The following is a 24,362-nucleotide window of genomic DNA, read 5'->3' as shown; positions in this document are numbered from 1 at the left end:
AGCTTCTTTTTATCAGTTACGAAACATCTCTAGAAAAAAAACACATGCTCAATTTTTATGACACAGAAAAAGTAATACATGCTTTTAGCGCTTTTATCGTTACTTTTGTCTGTTCATAGATAGATAAGATAGATAATTCATTTATGTATCCCCCTAAGGAGAAATTCAGGTTGAAACAGCAGCAATAGGGCAAAGCAGCGCAAAAACAGAAAACAAAGAATATCACAGTAAAAATATTGCTAATATTATTAATATTAGAAAATATAAAAACTATAAATTAAAGTATTTACACTATTTGTTGTTTAAGTAGGACATGGAGTCCAAAATATGAGCAGAAAATTAAACTTGACTAAAACTAAACTAAAACTACTAAACTACTAAAGTGGAAATTAAATATAAATAGTGCAAAAGGTTTGCGCGTTGTAGGTAGGAGTTCTAAACCAGTCTTTATCTGCTGGGGTTAGAGGTACCGGGTGCTGAGGCGTTGTGGAGTCTGATGGCAGATGGTACAAACAAGCCTCCAAACCGCTTTGCGGTAGGGGCTGGGTCAGTCTGTAGCTGAAGATGCTCCTGAGCTGCCTCAGCTCAGCGTGGAGAGGATGAGAGGGGTTGTCCATGATGGCTTTCAGCTTCCCTGTGATGGCGTGTCTGCAGGTCTGCAATGGTGGAGTGGATAACGTCACAGGCATGCGCCGCTACTGCCGATGGAGGAATGTAAACAGTGATGACAATAGTGGCCGTAAACTCACAGGCAGATAGTATGGCCTTAACCCTATGGCCAGCAGTTCAATATCAGGTGTGCAGATTTCTGCCTTCTTGACAACATGTCCAGGGTTACACCATATAGAGTTCACAAAGACAGCGAGCCCTCCTCCCGACTTTTTACCGCTCTGTTTCTTCCTGTCTGCCCGAACTAGTGAAAAACCGTCCAGTTCCACTGAACAGTCTGGTGTAATGTCATTCAGCCATGTCTCCGTCAGACATAATATGCTGCACTCCCGATACTCTCGCTGTCCGTTGACCAGGGCCGAGAGCTCGTCTTGTTGTTCAGCGAGCGTACGTTTCCCATGACAACCGAGGGAAGACATGGCTTGTATCTCCACCGCCTCTCTGTCTTCTAGGTCCTCACCAATGTGCCTGCTCTGGTTCCTCTCCTTCGTCTCCTTAACTCCACCGGGATCTCCCTTGGGCATGCGACACGTAAAACCCGATACCGTAGGAAGTCCTCACGTGAATAACATCCGGTGTTTTGTTGTGTGGTGGTTGTTGTGTCAACATTCCTACACATTGTTTATATTTAAAAAAACTTAGTTCAACTACGGCTAAAAAAGTAAAAAATTAACTACCAACACTGGAGGTCTGTTTACAACAATAAACACAGTGCTGTTTAAGAAGAAATAAAGAAGTAGTAAGATTTAAGGCAAAAAAATAAGAGGCGGAGCGGGAGTTGTTGCGTCAAGCTGCCACTCTCTGTGGCACTTCATGGGTGGTTCTTGGCAGGGGCCTGATGGGTTTCTGATTGTGATTTCTTTTTTGTATATGTTTTAATCTGGAAAGCACTTTGTGCTCAAGCTTAAAAATGCTTTACAAAAAAAAAAAAGAATAATAGTTATCACACTATTTTAGCTAGCATTGGTGCCATCTACTGTCTACAGGTGAGTGTCTGCAGGCAGCACACCTGCCAACACCAGTTTTTATACCCTAATGGAGTAGGCTAGCTACAGCATGAATCAAAGAACTGCACAGTGTAGTTTTTAATGACCGTAAAAAGTCAGGATTGTTGTATTTACTTACTGTCAGTAAAAATAGACTGCAAAAAAGACCCAGAAACTAGTCATTTTTTTTCAAAACCCAAGAAAACTAGTCCAGTCAAGCACTTTCCTACCCAATCTGGCAACACCGAATTGAAAAATTTTGCAAAGTGTGGTCATTTAGTTTGGGCTGAGAAGTAACATGGTATTGTACTGAGGCATCCAGAAGAAATTGAGAAATGCACATGCACACACAGTGCAGTATGTTCATACATGACGAGATGCAATTTCCCATTCCTGATTGGGCAACAATTATGGTAATGAGATAGATGTGAAGTATAAAGGTTTTTCACAGTATTACATTTGACCAAAACACCCATCAGCACTACTGCATGAACAATCTTGAGGGTTTAGCAGGTTTGATTTGAAAAAATAATCTTATTTATTTTATATAATATATTGTTTGACTCAAATATATGAATTTGTATGTATATTTCGGCTTTGTGTATGTATATATTCTCTATATTTTGAATAAGAAGAATTATATTGAATTGTAAGAATCCTAAAACATGGAATCAGAAGTCACTGTGAACAACACTTTTGTTGGGACTGACATACATCCCTGCTATGAAATAGAGAATTTCAATTACATATTGACAAACAACCCTTCCATTATATGTGTATTATTATATATTTTCCTTGTATTATTGTCTGTAATCACAATATGTGGAAACCTTCTCGTTATAATCTCCATCATTTACTTCAAACAGCTCCATACTCCTACTAACTACCTTATTCTCTCTCTGGCTGTGGCTGACCTGCTTGTTGGGATTATAGTCTTTCCTTTCAGCATGGCATTCTCTCTCAGCTTGTGTTTGTATCATGAGGATTTATTTTGTAAAGTACGAGGCAGTTTTGATATATCACTGAGCACATGTTCCATTCTGAACCTATGTTGTATTTCTATTGACAGATATCATGCTGTGTGTCAGCCTCTGACATACAGAACTAAAATAAACTATCAGGTTGTTGTGATCATGATCCTGATGAGCTGGGGGGTTTCTGCTTTAATTGGGATTGGTGTCATAACTGCTGGATTAAAAAATGAAACATGTGAGGAAAGGTGTTTAATTGATGTTCTACTTGCAAACATTTTAGGACCTATTTTCTCATTTTACCTCCCAGTGATCATAATGCTCTGTATCTACCTGAAGATTTTCCTTGTTGCACAGAGACAGGCACGCAGCATCCAGAACACAAAGTCCGGAGCAACTGTCAGTAAGATGGAAAGAAAGGCCACCAAAACTCTGGCTATTGTTTTGGGAGTTTTTCTTTTATGTTGGACTCCTTTCTTTCTTTGCATTACCATTGTGCCGTTTAGTAATAATTCAGTACCAGATCCTGTGACTGAAACACTCAACTGGCTTGCTTTGTCAAATTCCATGCTCAATCCATTTATTTATGCTTTCTTTTACAGCTGGTTCAGGTCAGCTTTTAGAATGATCATGTCTGGAAAAATATTTCAAGGTAATTTTGCTGACTCAAATTTGCACTGAGTTACTGTTTGGGGTGCAAAATAGCTGATGGAAATGTCAACAATGTTACAGTAAATGCTGACAATAAAAGTGACTATGCCAACATTCTCTTGTTTTACTGGACTCCAGTTCAACATTATATAGCTGTTGGTAATTGAAATGTAAACTGTGTTAGGACTTTAATTCAATTAGGTGACAAAAATATTGTCCATGTTTTGTAAAGCAAAATTTAAGGCTCTAACTCCTTCTAAGTTTTGCTGTTATTTATGTTTTTGGCCTGTATATTATTAAAGGTGGAACACTACATGAAACTCAAACAAGGACGCATTGTGGGGAAGTGTATACAGTGATGACGATAGCTTAAATAATGGATGGTCTGTATTTACATGGAACTTTTCCAGTCTACTGACCACTCAAAGTGATTTACAAGCACTCATCCATTCACACACTGCGGCTGCAAATCTGCTCATCAGGAGCCCTACAATGATTATTATTCAAAACAGCCCATGAAAATTCTATGTGTACAGATTAACAGACACGGCACAGTCATATGAAGCAATCTGAGGTTCAGTATCTTGCCAAAGTACACTTAAACAGCAGACTGGAAGAGGGATTGAACCACCAACATTTTGAGTAATGGACAACCTGCTCTTCCGCCTGAGCAATTAAAAGCCTGTTACATTTTGTTTTGTCAAAATGTCACCTGCATAGAGCACTGACACATTTTATGTTGGACGTGATATCTACAGTTTGGTCTTATTGCTCTGCATAGAAATCTGTTGGATAAATAGGACTAGTTCAAAAACATTGGATCAAATCTGAATACACTTGAATCTTAATCTTTTTGAGTCCCGTATCATTTCCATATAGGTTTGTGAGGTCTCGTCCCACTTCCCAAGTTGTTATTTGTTTCATGTTCTTATTCAAAATACTGCTGCATGACTCAGAGTGGTATCGAGTCTATTAGCCTGAGTATTCCAGTTGTTAGAAGGTTTAGCGTAACAACTGAAAGTAACCTAAGGTTTGAACAAATAAGCATTAATTCAACAGAGCTCTGTAATAATTTTTTGGCTGTGGAGGCAGAAACACTACAGTTTTGAATAGTAGCTTATTTAATGTTCACACCCTGAAGCTACAAACTAAATATGAGAAAATATGAGGATAAGATATGAAAGGGTCCATTTTTTTCCCAACGTAAGCAGCACTCCGACCATTTGGTATTTTTGTGACCTTTACATTTGCAGGGGCAAACAGGGGCGAGGTTCATTCACAAGAGGCAGTGCAAAAGAGTTGATATTTCAGTGGGAAATGTGTCTTAGACGTTGCACTGAAAATAGATGCCTCAGACCCACATCTTTTTGTGGCAATAACAATAATCTGATGCCAATCTCAATTTTTTTTACCAAGAGCAAACATAATACTTGATGATGATGGTGAAGCTCTCTCTATGCATTGAACTGTGGTTGTCACGCACCATCTAAAAATATCGTGAGACTGACCCTGACCTCCTTTGTCACTATGTTGTCACCTGACTTCCTCCTTTACTCTCATCATAATAACTACCGCAGCTACAAGGGTTTATTACTTGAAAGTAAACAAATGTTTTGGGTCCTTGCTGAAATGACTAATAATGGTGTTTGTCTTGGCAGACAGTCAAGGTACTTACCTTTCAGACCCTATTCTATTAATACTGGAGGCCACATTTAAATTCAGACCTATTAGGTTGATATGGCCAATTTTTTCTTTTTATGAATTAGTATGAAGTTTAACTAAGTAAATTCAGACAACTGAAATTGACATGACAGTCATTTAGTTAACTGCATTCTTGATTAACATCAGTCACACAACAGAAACACTCCCAGTTTGACTAATTTGTAAACATTGATTCTGAAAGATGCACAAGTCATGTTTTTAAATTAGGACATAGTCCCTGTTTTAAATGGGGTTTGTGCATTTAAACCTTTTTTTGAAAGAGAGTATGACCAGCTTCATCGTATTCATAGGCTAAGTCCATTGCAGCTTGTTTGAGGAGTCAAGAAGTATTTCCAATATCAAACTAAAATTCAACTCGTTCCAGAGGACTTCCACAGAGTTTGCCTATATGTTCTCTCTGAACTAGGGCAGACACTGTTCCCCAACAAAGAGGCTGGTAAATCATGCACCAAGGAGGTCTTGCCATCTGCAACAACTTCCATGATTCCAGATGGGACATCCACGTCTGCTCCCTCTGTGGTAGAGGCAATGCTTGCCCTGCTTGCTTGCACAACCCTACTTTGCAAAATCTAAGTAAGCATTCGACACCCCGTAAAAGATACCGGCATTATCAGTAGCGCTTTAAAATTAATCCTTGTTCCAAACTTCTCTCAACTGGCCCTGAATGCACTGAAGCAAAAGGGAGCCAAATTTAAGAGGACACATGAGTGCCAGTCTGCTTTTGAAGCCCTGAAGACATGTTGGGTCACTACACCCATCCTCGGACAGCCAACAGTTCACCTCCCTTTTGTAGTCTACACTGATGCAAGAGACATTGGTCTTGGCGCCGTGCTAGTCCAGCAGACTGGGCTGGGGACCGAAGAAGTTCTGGCATATGGCAGCAGGAGCCTAAACAAAGCAGAGCGCAACTATTCAGCCACGGAAAAGGAGTGCTTGGCTGTGGTTTGGGCCTTGAAAAGGTCGATATACTACCTATTGATGCTTTGGCCAATGTTCTGCTGGGAAACCTTGGGTCCTGCTATTCATGTGGATGTTACTTTGACATTGTTGCAGACCATGTACACTCTTTCATGGAAATAGTATTCCCTGATGGCAGTGGCCTCTTTCAGCAGGATAATACTCTCTGCCACAAAGCCAAAAATGGTTCAGAAATGGTTTGAGGAACACAATAACGAGTTTAAAGTGTTGATTTGGCCTCCAAATTCCCCAGATCTCAATCTAATCAAGCAGGACAAACAAGGCAGATCCATGGAGGCCCCACCTCAAAACTTACAGGATTTAAAGGATCTGCTGCTACTTCTAGTGGAGTCCATGCCTAGACAGGTCAGGGCTGTTTTGGTGGCAAAAGGGGGACCTACACAATATTAGGCAGGTGGTCATAATGTTATGGCTGATCGGTCTATGAGCACATCATCATGCCTACTTGTACCCCTCTCCATTAAACTTTTGAAAGATATGGACACCATTGCACCTTATCTGCGCAAGATCATAAACATTAATAATAACGATAATTATCTGACAGCTAGTATCACCTGTGGCCTGCCCCAAGGATCAATTCTGGGACCAATTTTATTCTCTTTGTACGTTACCCCCTGTACATATCATTCAGCAACACAATGTCTCATTGTTACTCTGATGATACATAGTTATATCTCTCATTTAAACCACATGAATTGTACAATCTTTTGAACTCTTGTTTATCCAGTGTCAATGACTAGATGGCAGCCAACTTCCTACAATTTAACAGCAGCTTTTAAAACAGAAAATCTAAACTTTGAGCCAGATTGTCATGAATCACAGATACAGTCCTCTCTTGGTTGTCTTGCGACCAATGTAAAGTCTGTGGCAAAAAACCTCAAGGGAACTTTTGATGGCCTCTTATCCTTTGAGCAGCACACAAGAAACATCACCCAAGCTTCTTTTTATCAGTTACGAAACATCTCTAGAAAAAAAACACATGCTCAATTTTTATGACACAGAAAAAGTAATACATGCTTTTAGCGCTTTTATCGTTACTTTTGTCTGTTCATAGATAGATAAGATAGATAATTCCTTTATGTATCCCCCTAAGGAGAAATTCAGGTTGAAACAATAGGGCAAAGCAGCACAAAAACAGAAAACAAAGAATATCACAGTAAAAATATTGCTAATATTATTAATATTAGAAGATATAAAAACTATAAATTAAAGTATATACACTATTTGTTGTTCAAGTAGGACATGGAGTCCAAAATACGAGCAGAAAATTAAACTTGACTAAAACAAAAAAAACTACAACTAAACTAAAACCACCAAACTACTAAAGTGGAAATTTAATATAAATAGTGAAAAAGGTTTGTGCGTTGTAGGTAGGAGTTCTAAACCAGTCTTTATCTGCTGGGGTTGGAGGTACTGGGTGCTGAGGCGTTGTGGAGTCTGATGGCAGATGGTACAAACGAGCCTGCAAACCGCTTTGCGGTAGGGGCTGGGTCAGTCTGTAGCTGAAGATGCTCCTGAGCTGCCTCAGCTCAGCGAGGAGAGGATGAGAGGGGTTGTCCATGATGGCTTTCAGCTTCCCTGGGATGGCGTGTCTGCAGGTCTGCAACGGTGGAATGGATAACGTCACAGGCATGCGCCGCTACTGCCGATGGAGGAATGTAAACAGTGATGACAATAGTGGCCGTAAACTCACAGGCAGATAGTATGGCCTTAACCCTATGGCCAGCAGTTCAATATCAGGTGTGCAGATTTCTGCCTTCTTGACAACATGTCCAGGGTTACACCATATAGAGTTCACAAAGACAGCGAGCCCTCCTCCCGACTTTTTACCGCTCTGTTTCTTCCTGTCTGCCCGAACTAGTGAAAAACCGGCCAGTTCCACTGAACAGTCTGGTGTAATGTCATTCAGCCATGTCTCCGTCAGACAAAATATGCTGCACTCCCGATACTCTCGCTGTCCGTTGACCAGGGCCGAGAGCTCGTCTTGTTGTTCAGCGAGCATACGTTTCCCATGACAACCGAGGGAAGACATGGCTTGTATCTCCACCGCCTCTCTGTCTTCTTGGTCCTCACCAATGTGCCTGCTCTGGTTCCTCTCCTTTGTCTCCTTAACTCCACCGGGATCTCCCTTGGGCATGCGACACGTCAAACCCGATACCGTAGGAAGTCTTCACGTGAATAACATCCGGTGTTTTGTTGTGTGGTGGTTGTTGTGTCCACATTCCTACACATTGTTTATATTAAAAAAAATTAAAAACTAAGTTCAACTACGGCTAAAAAAGTTAAAATTTAACTACCAACACTGGAGGTCTGTTTACAACAATAAACACAGTGCTGTTTAAGAAGAAATAAAGAAGTAGTAAGATTTAAGGCAAAAAAATAAGAGGCGGAGCGGGAGTTGTTGCGTCAAGCTGCCACTCTCTGTGGCACTTCATGGGTGGTTCTTGGCAGGGGCCTGATGGGTTTCTGATTGTGATTTCTTTTTTGTATATGTTTTAATCTGGACAGCACTTTGTGCTCAAGCTTAAAAATGCTTTACAAAAAAAAAAATTAATAATAGTTATCACACTATTTTAGCTAGCATTGGTGCCATCTACTGTCTACAGGTGAGTGTCTGCAGGCAGCACACCTGCCAACACCAGTTTTTATACCCTAAATGGAGTAGGCTAGCTACAGCATGAATCAAAGAACTGCACAGTGTAGTTTTTAATGACCGTAAAAAGTCAGGATTGTTGTATTTACTTACTGTCAGTAAAAATAGACTGCAAAAAAGACCCAGAAACTAGTCATTTTTTTTCAAAACCCAAGAAAACTAGTCCAGTCAAGCACTTTCCTACCCAATCTGGCAACACCGAATTGAAAAATTTTGCAAAGTGTGGTCATTTAGTTTGGGCTGAGAAGTAACATGGTATTGTACTGAGGCATCCAGAAGAAATTGAGAAATGCACATGCACACACAGTGCAGTATGTTCATACATGACGAGATGCAATTTCCCATTCCTGATTGGGCAACAATTATGGTAATGAGATAGATGTGAAGTATAAAGGTTTTTCAAAGTATTACATTTGACCAAAACACCCATCAGCACTACTGCATGAACAATCTTGAGGGTTTAGCAGGTTTGATTTGAAAAAATAATCTTATTTATTTTATATAATATATTGTTTGACTCAAATATATGAATTTATATGTATATTTCTGCTTTGTGTATGTATATATTCTCTATATTTTGAATAAGAAGAATTATATTGAATTGTAAGAATCCTAAAACATGGAATCAGAAGTCACTGTGAACAACACTTTTGTTGGGACTGACATACATCCCTGCTATGAAATAGAGAATTTCAATTACATATTGACAAACAACCCTTCCATTATATGTGTATTATTATATATTTTCCTTGTATTATTGTCTGTAATCACAATATGTGGAAACCTTCTCGTTATAATCTCCATCATTTACTTCAAACAGCTCCATACTCCTACTAATTACCTTATTCTCTCTCTGGCTGTGGCTGACCTGCTTGTTGGGATTATAGTCTTTCCTTTCAGCATGGCATTCTCTCTCAGCTCGTGTTTGTATCATGAGGATTTATTTTGTAAAGTACGAGGCAGTTTTGATATATCACTGAGCACATGTTCCATTCTGAACCTATGTTGTATTTCTATTGACAGATATCATGCTGTGTGTCAGCCTCTGACATACAGAACTAAAATCAACCCTCGTGTTGTTGTGATCATGATCCTGATGAGCTGGAGCGTTTCTATTGCTGTTGCAATTGGCCTTACAATTGTAGGATTAAATTCTGAAAATTGTGAGGGAAAGTGTACTACTGATCTTCAACTTGCAAACATTTTGGGACCTATTTTCTCATTTTACCTCCCAGCAATCATAATGCTCTGTATCTACCTGAAGATTTTCCTTGTTGCACAGAAACAGGCACACAGCATCCAGAACACAAAGTCTGGAGCAACTGTCAGTAAGATGGAAAGAAAGGCCACCAAAACTCTGGCTATTGTTTTGGGAGTTTTTCTTTTATGTTGGACTCCTTTATTTCTTTGCATTTCCATTGTGCCTTTTAGTAATAATTCAGTACCAGTTCCTGTGATTGAAACACTTAACTGGCTTTCACTGTCAAACTCCATGCTTAATCCATTTATTTATGCTTTCTTTTACAGCTGGTTCAGGTCAGCTTTTAGAATGATCATATCTGGAAAAATGTTTCAGGGTGATTTTGCTAACTCAAAATTGCACTGAATTACTCAAGCTTACTGAACCTCAGCATTACATATTGGTAATAGAAATATAACCTTTTGCCTGTCTTTTAGGTCCAAAACTAGTTGAAACTGAAATGCAGGTGCATTATGGGGTAATGCAAGTACATGCAATGCTGCAGATGGCTTAAATGATAAATAGATTGCATTTATTGTGTGCTGGTCTACCAACTACTCAAAACACTTTACAACTTATGCCAACCTTCACCCATTCACTCACTGATGGTAGAACATGCAATGTAAGGTGCCAACCTTCTCATCAGGAGCAATACAGGGATTCCTATCCAGAGTGCCATGGTATAATTCACACAGTGGCTTGCAGGGAAGCCCTATTTTCCAGTGTGCACCACTACTATATATTTTACATGCACGCACATGTATGGAATTGTACAGTCAATATCTGTTACTACTACAGACATAATATAATAATATACATAATATGGTCAATAACATTTCCTAGAGGCTAAATAACAACAACATACGGCTAATGTTTCAGAATCAAAAATACATTCATTTAAAGAAAAAAACTATAAAATAAAAAAATCATGAAATCAACAGGGGGACACAGGCAATGTTTTTCTGCTACTTGAGGTTATAAACTGTCAATATGGCCCTTTTACTTATACTTTTACTCAGTGCTGTAGTCAAGACCATTTTTGTCCAAGACCAGGATTAGTCAGGACCGAGTGAAGTCCAAGTCCAAAGAGGTTTGGAGTCCAAGTCAAGACCGAGTCCAAATGAGAGACAGAGGCAAGACCGAGACAGGTCTTTTTTTTACTAGAAAAAACAAACATATATTGCTAGACTCGGACAAGATCAACTAGAATATTTTGCGGGACCAATAACCAAGTCTAAGACAAGTCCGAGTGCAAATACAAACAATTCCCAGAAATGTCTTGACTCCAGACTTGAGTACTACAGCACAGCCTCTATGACTGTAGCTACAAATATTACTGTTTTAGCTACTATTACTATAAAATGACCTGACAAGAACTAGAGATTAGGCCCATTCTCAAATCTTAAATAGATTAGGGTTAGAGTATTTTTTGAGGGGGCAGGAGACTTTTGGTTTCATGCCCTAGGAAACATATGATCTGTCTACCTGAATGATGATCTCATTTTCAGTACAGTATGTTACTCTGGCATGTAATGTCATCAAAGATCAAAAGTCTCACAGGCTATTGGACAACTACAGAATGTATTCATTATGGTAATTAGAAAGGGGTAGTTAAAAATAAAGTTTGAGCCCAGACGCACAGGCATAGGGAGCACCCATCAACACTGATAGGTAAATTATTTAGAGCATTTGACGTGAACTGAAAATCTTTTTGTTTATAGATCTTATGTTTTAAATAAATAAATAATTCATAGAAAACTGATTTGCAGGAAAAACATGGCACCAGAAGTCAACCGCACTTATGTTTACTTCCATCCCTGTTATGAAATAAATAAAGTGTTCTCACTGACAAGCACCCCTTCCACAGTATGTGTTTTATTATATATCTTCCTTGGTTCATTGTCTGTTGCCACAATATGTGGAAACCTTCTTGTTATAATCACCATCATTTATTTCAAACAGCTCCACACTCCTACCAACTACCTCATCCTGTCTCTGGCTGTGGCTGACCTGCTTGTAGGAGTTGTAGTTTTTCCATTCAGCATGGCATTCTCTGTAACCTCATGTCTGTTTAATGAGAATTTATTTTGTAAAATACGAGACAGCTTTGACATAGCACTGTGCACATCTTCTATTCTGAACCTATGTTGTATTTCCATAGACAGATATTATGCAGTATGTCAGCCTCTGACATACAGAACTAAGATAAATGTTCACATTGTTGTGATCATGATCTTGGTGAGCTGGAGTGTTTCTGTGCTAGTTGCAATTGGTCTTACAATTTTAGAATTAAACTATCAAACATGTGAAGAAAGGTGTATTGATTTTGAACTTTGTCGCCAGCAGCCAGGGCCTCATCCAAAACTGCTCCGGACTTCTGCCCTTCCTCCTGGTTGTCCACTAGACCTATTCCACCCATCGTGTCTGCCACCAGGCTGCGCGGTTCACGCCTGCATTCTTCAGGTCACAGGCCATTTGTCCCTGAGACAATACCATTGTCTTGCTGTCTTGCATTTGGGTCATAGACCAATATCACAGAACACACTCAAACTTACATAAGTCGTATTCTTCGGTTGCTGTGAATACAAATCACAAATCCATCCATGTCAATGGAAGTTGCTCGCTTAGACTCCACACTCAAAACACCCAGGTTACTCAATTTTTCATCATCCATAGTTGATCTTAGGTAACTTTTAATCAGCTTCAGCACTGAAAAGCTCCTTTCACAGGCAGCTGTACTCACAGGTATGGTGACTGCTATTTTACACAACTTAAAGACCTCATGAAACACCTCATGGTGGGGCTCAATGAATTTGGTTAGTTCAACAATGCTAGATGGTTTTTCTAGGCCTGCTTGGCTTTTCCTCTCTAGGATTCTTTTTAGCTGATGTAACTCATATCTCATGTCTTCAGTGTTGCTTCCATAAATAGATGCAAAGGGTAACAGAGCTGCTTCATCACAAAATGTAGCATTTGTAGGATTCAACGCCTGAATGCCCCTCATCACTAGACAGTTTGGTTTAGGAAACTGTCTGTTGACCTCAGTGAGCATATGGTCAAGGACTGTGTAAAATAACCCTGTGCGAAAATTGTCCTTCTTTTGCTCAGGACGCCCACCAAGCTGGCTCATGACAGTATACCCATCAAGCCTTTTGCCTTTTTGAGTATTTTCTTTCTTTTGGGTGCAGGATCAGTCTCAATATTGCACTGCTCAGCTGTATGGACAACTTCTTTCCACAGCTCTTCAAAGTGTGTTTCACCCCTGCAAAAAGAGTTTGTACAAGAGCCTCAACCAAATCAACAGCTAAACTTAAATCCAGATCAGGAGACTGCAGGGCATCAGAGAGGCATCTTGCCTCACCAAAGAGCTTAGTCATTGTAACTAGAAGCCCTACAAACTGGAGGTCCATTTGGGCAAGCAGGCCTCTTGCATCAACTGACCTGTCACTGTTCCTTTCTTCCACTATTTCTTCTAGGGCACTGATAATTGCAGGCAGTCTATCGAGAATGGTTTTACATGCCTTATATTGACAGGCCCACCAAATGTCACTTAACCTTTGCAGCTCCCTTGGTGCTTTTTGAGCCATTTGGTGTGAACATAGGACCCAGACATGAATGTGTAGTCTTTGCACAAGAGAAAAGAAGCACTCTACTTCAGGGATAGCTTTAACCGTGTCCACAAGAACTAGATTAGGGCAGTGGGCATAACAATGTACATAAAAATGCCTGCTTTGCCACTTCCTTAACACAAGCCTGAACTCCAGAGTTCTTGCCGCTCATGACGGATGCTCCACAATAAGCTTGTCCGACCAAATTGTCCCCATATTCCAGCCCGTATCTTTCGAGGATGTGTATTATTTTGTCTGCCAACCCTGCAGCATTAAGATGCTCATCAGCTTCAAAATGCAAAAAGCTCTCTTTTACAGCTCCCCTGTAGTAATACCTAAGAACAAGAGAAATTTGATCTTTCTTTTTTACATCTTTGGTTTCATCTGCCATAAGGGAAAAGACTTGACTCTCTTTGACCTCACTGATAATGGTGGAGCGCACCATTTCTGCTAATGTGTCTAACATTTCATTTTGGATTTGGTGGCTTGTGTATTTGGCATTACCGGTTTTCAATTTCTTTTTCACAACTGTGTCATGATTACCAAGAAGCTCTATAGCAAGGAAGTTTCCCTTGTTGCCTGAATCCACTGTCTCTCTATGACCCATTTGTGCTATGTTTTTTGTTGCAGTTAACAGTAAAACTTCAGCTACACTTTTAATATAGTCACGGTTTTCCTGTTTTTTGTGCTGTTGTGACAATTTAGTCATCAAAGATCGTTTTTTTATTGTGTCTCAAATTTTTTTTAATTGTGTCTCAAAATTTTTCCGGGCTAACATAGCATTGATGTGTGCTTCAGACTTAGCATGGGATGTAAAGCCTCCATCTTTGAACATAGCCTTTTTCCAGTTTTTATAGCCCCTATCAGAAGTGAAAACTGATTCAGTGTTTGGAAGGCCAAAGTTCCTGCAGGCATAACAATAAAAAGCATCCTTGCACTGAGAATATTCGATCCATATATGATGGGAATACCACGAGGCCTGGAAGTTTCTTTGTCTGTCCCCCATGGCAGTCTTTGGAAACACGGCAAGCTGTGGCTGGACTGGACCTTCAGCTCGAGACCTGGAGATGTCTAAAAGAAAAAGAAATATATGAATTTGCAATTATGCTACACAATACATCTATTTGTAATTTGTGAGTGTCTGAATGTAAATCATATACCTGGCGGTCCACTGTGGTCTGGGCATTTCACTGAAAGCCCAACTGCACTGCTGTGCCCTTGATCCGTATGAAGTCTTTCATCCGTCAATTGAGATAAACAAGTTAAAATGATGATACTAATATGTCTTTATCACATCTAAACCACATTTTTGAAAAAAGATTCTTGAAATGTTATCATTTAATGCAAACAGATACAAACAGTAAGCCTGCAGTAACTTGTGGATTGTGGTTGACATCCTGTAACCTACCTTGCAGAGCACACTGTGGGGGATCTACTCCACCATCACTGTCACTATCTGAATTGGCAGGTCGATCATCTGTTGGTAAAGACAGAAAAGTTAAATTGGTCAGCATGCCAGATTTTAAGCTAATTAACTTTTTTCCCCCCACTGATATGGCTTTGAAAATTAAATTGCACATCGGCTGTTGAAGGCAGAATCCTGTTAGTACTTCAGCTAATAAGGCAGGTGGTGTACTGTACCTGTATGTTCACTTCCATGAAGAGCAACAGATGAGCGCTCTCCTTCAATGTCTGACTCTGTCTCATCACTGTCATCCTGCATCTCCTTCTCCACACCACTTTCCCTCCTCTCATTACTCGGCTTACTACACTGACTGACAAAGTAGGAAGTAGTTTTCCTCTTCATTTTGCCTGAGAGGTGCAAAACCAAAATATAGTAGCTTTAACATTATGGGCAAGCATTTCAAAAATATTCCTTTGCAATACTTTGCATATTATCATTTGACTGCCAACTGCCAACAAAACATTTTAATTCCCTTTCAAGGATGTGACACAGACAGACCACCATCATTAAGTCAGCACTGAAAGTTGACTCTACTTTTAATGGCCTTCTACAACGCTCTTTTAAATGACACTGACACAGTGAAACTGTTTATAGCTTGCGACTTTCATACTGCTAAGTTAACAGCCTAAATTAACTTTAACTCTAAAATTAAGCAAACTTTACCATGTCTGTTTCAACTCCAGCACGCCAGCCATAATATACATACATTAAGACAAGAAACATTTCAAACATAGTGACTAAACTTAATTCTGCTTGATAACTTATCTGTGACCTCTTCTCTGTCGGCGGGAAACAGACAGTCCTCCTACTGCACGCGCAAAGTCGCTTGGAGCACACGCGAACAACAACGCTACTTCTTCTTCTTCTGTGATTGTGTGTGTAATTGAGTGTATTACCGCCACCTTCAGTTTGGGTGGAGAAGTACTTGTTGGGGTGTGCTGTTGACATGCGTCCATATGGGAACACCTGTGTACAGAAATGGTTCCGCAAAAAAGTTGCCGGCAAAGCGGTGGTGGGGGGGCCGGGGGGTTGGCCACCCCCTGGCTCCGCCCCTGCTTGTAACTCTAGTTTTGAAAGCCGTTTTAAAAATAAAATAGAACATGAACAGCAGTCTCCTGTGTGACAGTCCTGGGTTAGTTTCACCCATCACCTCCTACAGACACAGACTTTCTCTTACCATGTCACCTGACTCTGATTTCTAAATGGCAAAACTTTATGCTAGACGGAGCATCCACAAATTAAGCTAGAGGGGTAGCAACAAAGTTTGAAGCGTCACTACTACTACTATAACTGTTACTGTAGCTATTAGTATTACTATATAATTACCTGACGGAAACAGGATCAGAGTGGGCCCATTCTCAAATATTAAATAGTTAGGGTTAGGCAATGGTAACTCAGATATTAGCAGCTTTGGTGAAATGAAAGGATTCAAAAAAGGGTTTAAAAAGTTAATCTCATCTTCAGTACAGTATCTTGCTCTGGCACAGAAGATGAATGTATTCATTAAAGTAAATGAGAGAAGGGTTAATAAAAGTCAAGACTGCGCCCAGTCGAACAGGAAAAAGGAACACCCATCATCTCTGATACGTGAACTATGTGTTTAAAAGAAATCAGAGTGGGCCCATTCCCAAATATGACCTTTGGCCAGATAATTGCAGGATTTAACAATGAAACATTTGAAGAAAAGTGTTGTATTGTTTAATTCTTCTATTTTTTTCTTGTTTTACCTCCCAGCGATTATAATGATCTGTAGCTACCTGAAGATTTTCCTTGTTGCACAGAGGCAGGCACGCAGAATCGAGAACACAAAGAGTTTTTCTGACGTTCTGGACTCCTTTCTTTCTCTGTTACCTTTCAGATTTTGAATCATGTGTAAGCGCCAGTTGCTGTGATAGAACTGTTTAAGTGGCTTGCACTGTCAAATTCTATGCTCAACCCTTTTATTTATGTTTTCTTGTACAGCTGGTTCAGATCAGCTTTTATAATGATCACATTGAGAAAGATATTTCAAGGTAATTTAGCGAAAGCAAAACTGCATTGACACATTTTTTGTACTGAAATAGAGACGTTGTGTTTGTCACAGTAGACACTTTAAGGGCTACTTACCAAAGATTTGACTTAAAATCAGTAGTAGGAAACTTAATATTTAGTTGCACTGCCTGACATTTTTTGGGTGGTGAAGTTAGAAATACTGTTAAAAAATGAATTTAAACTCTTTAATGTGATTTAACAAATTAATCTTCTTAAAACACTTTGTTACAGACTAAAAAATATGGATTACATAAATGTATAAAAAAACCTACCTTTTTAGAAGACTTTTTTGTCATTGACCCATGTCTTCCTTTTTCTAAAAGACAAAAAAGTAACCTATGTTGGAGCTAGTTCTCTGGAATAATAGAATAACAGCTGATGTACGAAAATTAAAAATGACTGTGGGCCTGTCTTTCTCTGCCTCTGTTGGTGAAGTTGACTGCTGTGGTGAGTGTTTTTTTTTTAAAATTCTTTGATTTGCCATCAATTTTCCTAAAACTGCCAATATTCAAAATCTATACAGCTGATGTCTTGTCCCAAAAATAATCAGAAGTGACTTAATAGTAGAATGAAAAGTAGTAATAGTAGTACGAAATTTGCATTTTAAACAGTTTGTTGTAATTGTTCTGGTGCTTTGCATTGTGGGACACAGTAGGCAAGTAGACTGATCTGATGCATACTGGAGATTATTCTGAATCAGTAACACATCCAGGTGTTTTTTTACACTCTGGACCTTTAACTATACAGTATGCACAGTTTATATTCCAGAAACAAACATATTAATTTGTTTCCTATCTGTCATAAAGTATTATAGAAACTATAGGTTGTAAAGTCTTGCCAGGGTTAACTTTTGTTGCCAGATGAACCTTTACGACAGAACCCCTCACTGTCAGTGGCTCAGTCAAGCGTGATGGTGAGTGTGATTAGATGGCATAATTTTAGCTATATGTTACTTTTCTGAACTATCAAAGTCCATTGACAACTGTTAATTAGTTGTTATTTTTCTATTGTCCAGATATGTGCACAGTCACATAACACCATGACGTAAATCAAAGAAGATTGAATGATCAGCAAAAAAACAACTAAAAAAAAACCAGAATGTATTCCCTAGACCATAAGGAGGGCTTTTCTCACATTTCTTGTTTGCTCCTTGTTAAATTGGACTCTGTGGTGTATTATGTCATTATTCAGATCATTAAGTGGCCACACATTTGTTTTGCTCTATTAGTTCTGTTATTGCTAGAAAACAATAAGGCCCCAGGTAGAAGAGGTGAGATGATGCAGGCAGGAAATGTGTGTGTGTGTGTGTGTGTGTGTGTGTGTGTGTCTGTGTGTGGGTGTGTGTGCACGTACATGTGTTTGTGCCAAAGGCAGCCCAGGGACCAATAACCACACATTCACACCTCTAATTGAAGACTCTTGAATCACATCATCTAACTGGAGACATAATTATGAAGACATAAGTGAGCCTTTGGATCAACGTGCATTAAACTTTAGATTTAAAAAAAATATGAGATAAAAGCACTTGTATTTTAAACCATGATATTGCTTTTAATACCAATATCAGGAAAAAGAAACATTACATTGATAAAAGTACACACAGGGTAACAAACAGTAAAGCCACAAACTACAGTTATAATTACAAACAAACAAAACAAGAACAGAATAAATTTGTTGTGAAAACTGTCGGAAATTCTTTTCTTTTTAAGGAACCTATTTTATCCGCCGTAGCTTCTCCAGTCTGTTGGAGTTTGAAAACACAAATAATCATTTCGGCAAGTGCCCCACAACAAGTGGCCGTAGTAATAATGACAGGAGCAAAGGAGGAAGTCAGGTGATTTCTGTGCCTACAATGGGCATGTGAGCATCAGAACTGGACCACAGAGCAAGGTGGCCTGGTCTAATGAACCACATTTTCTTTTGCATTTTGTGGATGGCCGGGTGCATGTACGTCGCTTTTTGCTGGATATTCATACTATTAACAGTAGCAGTAAGTTCAGCTGGGTTGTGAAGTAATCACACCACATGCATTTGGCAGTTCCAGAGCTGCAGCATTCATCTGTTTCGTTGCTGCAGAAATCATCTGTTCCTGAGTTGCAGAATTCAGAGGGATTCTGCCTCCGCTGCTGGTCTCTAGAGGGGTACTGTTGGCTTAAACTGCCCCTGTCCTTCGAGATCCCAGTAGAGTTGGCTTCCACGTGCATGGTGTTCACATCGAGAGTATGTCAGCTGCATGGCTTCTGCAGAGCTGTTGCTGCCAGCCATTTAAACTGTAGTGAAATACGTGGATATGACTACCAACAGATCCTTTCATTGAGCTCTTTTGCTGGGAGAAGCTCGAAAAGATAGGTGAGACCTCGATGCTCTAGTGAAGTGTGGCAGCACACACAGCTGAGATGGTGAGACATGCAGTGTGACCGCTCTAATCTGTTAACATAGGCAACGAAATAAAAATCAAGACATTCGGCCAGGCCTGTGAATGAGCCGCAAGAATCTTGTCAGGAACTAACGGTTGACTGGGGGAAAGTCTAGTTGGGAAAGTCTAGTTATGTACATACATTACGGGACACTAATTAACATAATGTGATTTAACATAAGTCCTCTTCATGGGCCCCGACACAATTTACAGAAAAAATTCAGCAGCAAGCCTCAAAAAAACACAAGACGTAGGCCACACATCACTGCGGTGCTGCACAATCTACATTGGTTATCTATCAAATGCACAATTGATTTTTAAATTATTTGATTTACCTTTAAAGAACTACATGGGTTGGAACCACCTTATTTTACTGAAGTAGTGGGTCCTCTGACCTGGGTGAGATCCCTGAGGTCTACTGACCAAGGCCTTCTGGCGGTACTACAATCTAGGCTTAAAACCAAAGATGACTAAGCCTTTACAGTTGTGGCTCTCACCCTCTGAAACCACCTTGCCTCAATTATAAAAAACACAGAGTAAGTTGATAGCTTTAAAAAGCTGCTAAAAACTTAGCTGTTTTGTAAGTACTTTGTCGTGTAATGATTTTTTGCCTTTGTGTAGTTATTATTTATTATTTATTTTTTAATTATGTTATGTATTATTTATTGTTATTTCCTCTTTAAACTTTCTTTTTGCAGCGTACAACACCTTGTGACTCTAGTTTTGAAAGGCGCTTTAAAAATAAAGTTGAACATGAACTGCGGTCTCCTGCGTGAAAGTCTTTTGTTTGTTTCACACATCCCCTCCTCCATACACACACTTTCTTACTCTTACCATGTCACCTGACTCTGACTTCTGAATGGCAAAAAACTTTCTGCTAGATGGAGCATCCAAAAATTATGCTAGAGGGGTACCAACTATGTAGGGCCACTGACCAAGCTACTGTATTTGACGAGTTGCGAGAGAATGGACAGAAACTGTCACTACTACTACTGCTACCAGTGTTACTGTAGCTATTAGTATTACTATAATGACGTAAACAGGATCAGAGTGGGCCCACTCTCAAATATTAAATAGTTAGGGTTAGGCATAAGAAACATCTGGCTGGGAGACTTTTGGTGTCATGTCCAAGATCGTAGTACCTAAATGGTAACTCAGATATTAGCAGCTTTGGTGAAATGAAAGGATTCAAAAAAGGGTTTAAAAAGTTAATCTCATCTTCAGTACAGTATCTTGCTCTGGCACAGAAGATGCATGTATTCATTATAGTAAATGAGAGAAGGGTTAATAAAAGTCAAGACTGCGCCCAGTGGAACAGGAAAAAGGAACACCCATCACCTCTGATACGTGAACTACGTGTTTAAAAGGTAAGACATGAACTGAAACGCTGTATTTTCATCTAGAGAACTAATATTGTAACTCTGCATTCATACAAGGCAAATTGTTTTTGTTGTTGTTGATGTTTTTTTAATATTGTTAATAATTAATAGAAATTTAATTTACAGGAACCCAGAAACATGGCACCAGAAGTCACTGACAACCGTTCCTACATTGACTTCCATCCCTGTTATGAAATAGATAAAGTGTCTTACACACTGACAAGCACCCCTTCCACAGTATGTGTTTTATTATATATCTTCCTTGGCTCATTGTCTGTTGCCACAATATGTGGAAATCTTCTTGTAATAATCTCCATCATTTACTTCAAACAGCTCCACACTCCTACCAACTACATCATCCTGTCTCTGGCTGTGGCTGACCTGCTTGTAGGAGTTGTAGTTTTTCCTTTCAGCATGGCATTCTCTGTAACCTCATGTCTGTACCATCAAGATTTATTTTGTAAAATACGAGATGGCTTTGATGTAATACTGAGCACATCTTCCATTTTGAACTTATGTTGTATTTCCATAGACAGATATTATGCAGTGTGTCGGCCTCTGACATACAGAACTAAGATAAATGATCATGTTGTTGTGATCATGATCTTAATGAGCTGGGGGATAGCTTTTCTAATTGGAATTGGTTTAATAATTGTAGGAATAAACCAAGAACAATGTACTGCAACATGTTTCATCGATGTTGTACTGGCAACCATAATGGGACTTATTTTCTCATTTTACCTTCCAGTGCTTTTAATGCTCTGTATCTACCTGAAGATTTTCCTTGTTGCACAGGGACAGGCACGCAGCATCCAGAACACAAAGTCTGGAGCAACTGTCAGTAAGATGGAGAGAAAGGCCACCAAAACTCTGGCAACTGTTCTGGGAGTTTTTCTGATGTGCTGGACCCCTTTCTTTCTCTGTGCAAACTTGCAGTTTTTGAATCATGTGTCAGTGCCAGTGCCTGTGTATGAAACTTTCATTTGGCTTGCACTATCAAATTCTATGCTCAACCCTTTTATTTATGCTTTCTTTTACAGCTGGTTCAGATCAGCTTTTAAAATGATCATATCAAGAAAGATATTTCAAGGTAATTTTGCTAACTCAAAACTGCATTGACATATTCTTTGTGCTGAATACAACTACTGATAAAATTTGGCAGAGTAAAGATTTTTCTGAAACCTGTACCTCTGTGTCATGTTTTATGGTTTTTTTTGTTATTATTCAATAAAAATTACATATTAACATGAAACATTGACTGAGGCACAAACCTCTGTCTGTTAGTTTGTCAGTTTCTAATTATCAGTCAGTTTCTCATTATAATGAGCTGTCAGTTCATGCAGTCATGTAAATGACTAAAACAAGCAATGTACAATATTCTGATTGTGCTTGGTCTCTAAATGTGTTGGCCCCATTCTGACCAAAAACCCCCCACAAATTTTAGGCAATCACTTTGGGTGTCATCATTTCTACAATGGCCAAGTTGTATTTTAGCATTTAAACATAAGTCTGATTTATTTAATTGTTCTTTAATGGTCCTATTCAAACATGAACATTGTGGATCATGCTGCGATATTATGGATAGTGTTAAAGGGAGCAAAAGGATGAGAATGTAAACTCTCAGATTTCAGTTCTTCTCACCAAATCAACTGAATGTTTCTTACTGAGTTTGGACTGGGATTCTATGGGTCTCGAACATATGTGTGGGAAAATTGCTTGACATTGCCCCCTATTGAGCAGCCCCAATGACACATTTCACATATGAGTATGAAAAGTGGTACACATGTAGATCATATATCAAATTTCCAAAACACACGTCCCAAATGGCAGCATTTTAGAGTTAGTTGTTAGTTTTTCACATCGGTGTGTCAAAATGGCTTGATTGTGCCGCCTACAAAGTTTAAAAAAGCAGACCCAAAGTGCCGTTTCACCAGCATGTATGAAAATCAGTAGAACTATGTATCATGTTAAGATGTACAAAAAAAGCCGTCTCAGCTGCACTGAGGGTGGAGGTTTGGGGTGACCAGAGAGGGATAGGGAGTGGATGAGTCTCTGACAGGTTTGAACTCTGGTTCCAGACCTCCCTTGTGTTGTTATGTTGGAGGCACTACTTCAGCTTTTTCCTGTAACTGACCTTTCCTTTCCTTATCTCCCATCTCAGCTGCCTTTGAACACTCATCAGCTCTTCTTTGTCCCCAAATCTGAAAAGTCTCTTCTTCTCATTAAGCATGGCCTTAAACTCAGAAATCACCCAGGGTTTTTTAATGGAGAAATACCAAACCTTCTTCGTAGGCACAGTGTTCTCTACACAGACATTTATATAGTCTGTGATGCAGTGGGTTAACTGTCAATGTCCTCCCCATGTGGCCCGCGAAGCACTTTCCAGTCTGTGGTGTCAAAACAATTTCTCTGTGCCTCACTGGTCTCCTCATTTTCTCACATACCTTGTGGTTGGGGATTGTTTATTGACCAAAGGTATGTAAACAGGCAGCATATGAACCAGGTTGTGATCTGAGTGACCAATTGGGGGGAGGGGTTAAAGACTGTATGCATCCTTTTTGTTTGCATACAGTATATCTAATGTTTTATTGTCCATGGTGTGGCATTTAACATACTGGGTGAAGGTGGGGAGAGTGGAGAACATGGAAGCATGGTTGAAGTCCCTGGAGATGAGCAGGAGGGACTGTGGGAACGGTGTCTGCAGCTGTAAAACGACAATGTGAAAGAGCTCACAGGCCACTGTAGCATCGTCTGAAAGGGGATGTATGCAGTTATTGCAATAACGTCCCTGCAGTTAATAAGCCCACATGCTAACAGCTAGCAGCTCAATGTCCTTGGTGCAGCGTTGCTCTTTAACACTAATGTACCCAGGATTACACCATCTGTCAGCTAATCTCACCAGTTGCATATCCTTGTTTTCATGCGTAACGATGGAGATAGTGTCGAAAAAAAGTAGGAAAAACGCTAAAAATACACTAAACACACAGAGCTGTGGTAACAGCCTGCCACTCAAAAATACTGCAAGTACACCCTAAGAGTCCTGCCCCACAAGTCTTCTCTCAAGAAGGGACAGCTCTCCAACAGCGACACCTCCATGTTATCGCCAACAGAGATGCACTGTAGTGTTGAGAGTAAACATAATATCAAGTGATGGATTCTAAAACTTCTATTGATGGTTTATGTCTAGGCTTAATTAGTAACCATTGTGCCTGCGAGGGATGCTCTAGGCTAATCAACCCTTAGCCTATAATGATTTTGTTCAAATGTCATCATTTATTAGACTATATGAGTTTTTGCTGCCTCTAACCTACAATCTGACAGTGCCCAAGCAAAACAAGACTAAGCCATGCTATTAGCTCTGAGAGGTTGTAAATGGACTTTTTTAGTCTTCTAGACCACTTAAAGCGCTTTTACACTACGTGTCACATTCACCCTTCACCCTTTCACGCATCATACAGAAACCTTGAACTCACTTATTCACATTCACAACCGATGACACAGCCCAGAATCAATTTGGGGTTAAGTATCCTGCTCAAGGATACTTCGACATGCGACAAGCAGGGGATCGAACCAGTAACCTTCCGATTACTGGA

The 24,362-nt window shown here is 39.5% G+C and overlaps 3 protein-coding genes, 1 long non-coding RNA gene and 1 pseudogene across 5 annotated transcripts; 4 read left to right on the top strand and 1 right to left on the bottom strand.

Annotated features, from left to right (window-relative positions):
• Positions 1 to 2,135: 2,135 nt before the first annotated feature.
• On the top strand, positions 2,136 to 3,389 carry LOC127368536 (trace amine-associated receptor 1-like). The gene has a single exon (XM_051409453.1). The coding sequence runs from the start codon at positions 2,321 to 2,323 to the stop codon at positions 3,305 to 3,307; it is 987 nt and encodes a 328-aa protein (XP_051265413.1). The 5' UTR covers positions 2,136 to 2,320; the 3' UTR covers positions 3,308 to 3,389.
• Positions 3,390 to 9,066: 5,677 nt separating this feature from the next.
• On the top strand, positions 9,067 to 11,725 carry LOC127368535 (trace amine-associated receptor 1-like). Its single transcript, XM_051409451.1, has one exon. It carries the CDS (start codon positions 9,250 to 9,252, stop codon positions 10,234 to 10,236), a length of 987 nt encoding a protein of 328 aa, XP_051265411.1. The 5' UTR covers positions 9,067 to 9,249; the 3' UTR covers positions 10,237 to 11,725.
• LOC127367920 (trace amine-associated receptor 1-like) lies at positions 11,637 to 16,984 on the top strand (annotated as a pseudogene).
• LOC127368550 (uncharacterized) lies at positions 14,515 to 14,953 on the bottom strand. The gene is made up of 3 exons (XR_007885845.1): positions 14,887 to 14,953; positions 14,639 to 14,712; positions 14,515 to 14,549 (listed from the first exon to the last, which is right to left on the bottom strand). It is a non-coding gene; the product is annotated as an uncharacterized LOC127368550 (long non-coding RNA).
• Positions 16,985 to 20,489: 3,505 nt separating the features above from the next.
• LOC127368539 (trace amine-associated receptor 1-like) lies at positions 20,490 to 21,956 on the top strand. Of its 2 annotated transcripts, none has more exons than XM_051409456.1 (2): positions 20,490 to 20,757; positions 20,896 to 21,956. In XM_051409456.1, the coding sequence occupies exon 2, from the start codon at positions 20,908 to 20,910 to the stop codon at positions 21,886 to 21,888; it is 981 nt and encodes a 326-aa protein (XP_051265416.1). In that variant the 5' UTR covers positions 20,490 to 20,757; positions 20,896 to 20,907; the 3' UTR covers positions 21,889 to 21,956. The 2 variants fall into 2 exon arrangements, with proteins under 2 accessions (XP_051265416.1, XP_051265417.1); XM_051409457.1 differs by lacking the exon at positions 20,490 to 20,757 and having other exon boundaries at positions 20,804 to 21,006; positions 21,103 to 21,956.
• Positions 21,957 to 24,362: the final 2,406 nt, after the last annotated feature.

This window comes from Dicentrarchus labrax, unplaced genomic scaffold, assembly GCF_905237075.1.
Source record: "Dicentrarchus labrax unplaced genomic scaffold, dlabrax2021, whole genome shotgun sequence".
NCBI lineage: Eukaryota > Metazoa > Chordata > Actinopteri > Moronidae > Dicentrarchus > Dicentrarchus labrax.
The sequence above is the reverse complement of the archived record's forward strand: the minus strand, read 5'-3'. Positions and strand labels throughout refer to the sequence as shown.

Bases quoted from the DNA above. Each gene is read 5' to 3' on its own strand.
- LOC127368536 (XM_051409453.1), top strand. From the start codon at position 2,321: ATGGAATCAGAAGTCACTGTGAACAACACTTTTGTTGGGACTGACATA.
- LOC127368535 (XM_051409451.1), top strand. From the start codon at position 9,250: ATGGAATCAGAAGTCACTGTGAACAACACTTTTGTTGGGACTGACATA.
- LOC127368539 (XM_051409456.1), top strand. From the start codon at position 20,908: ATGGCACCAGAAGTCACTGACAACCGTTCCTACATTGACTTCCATCCC.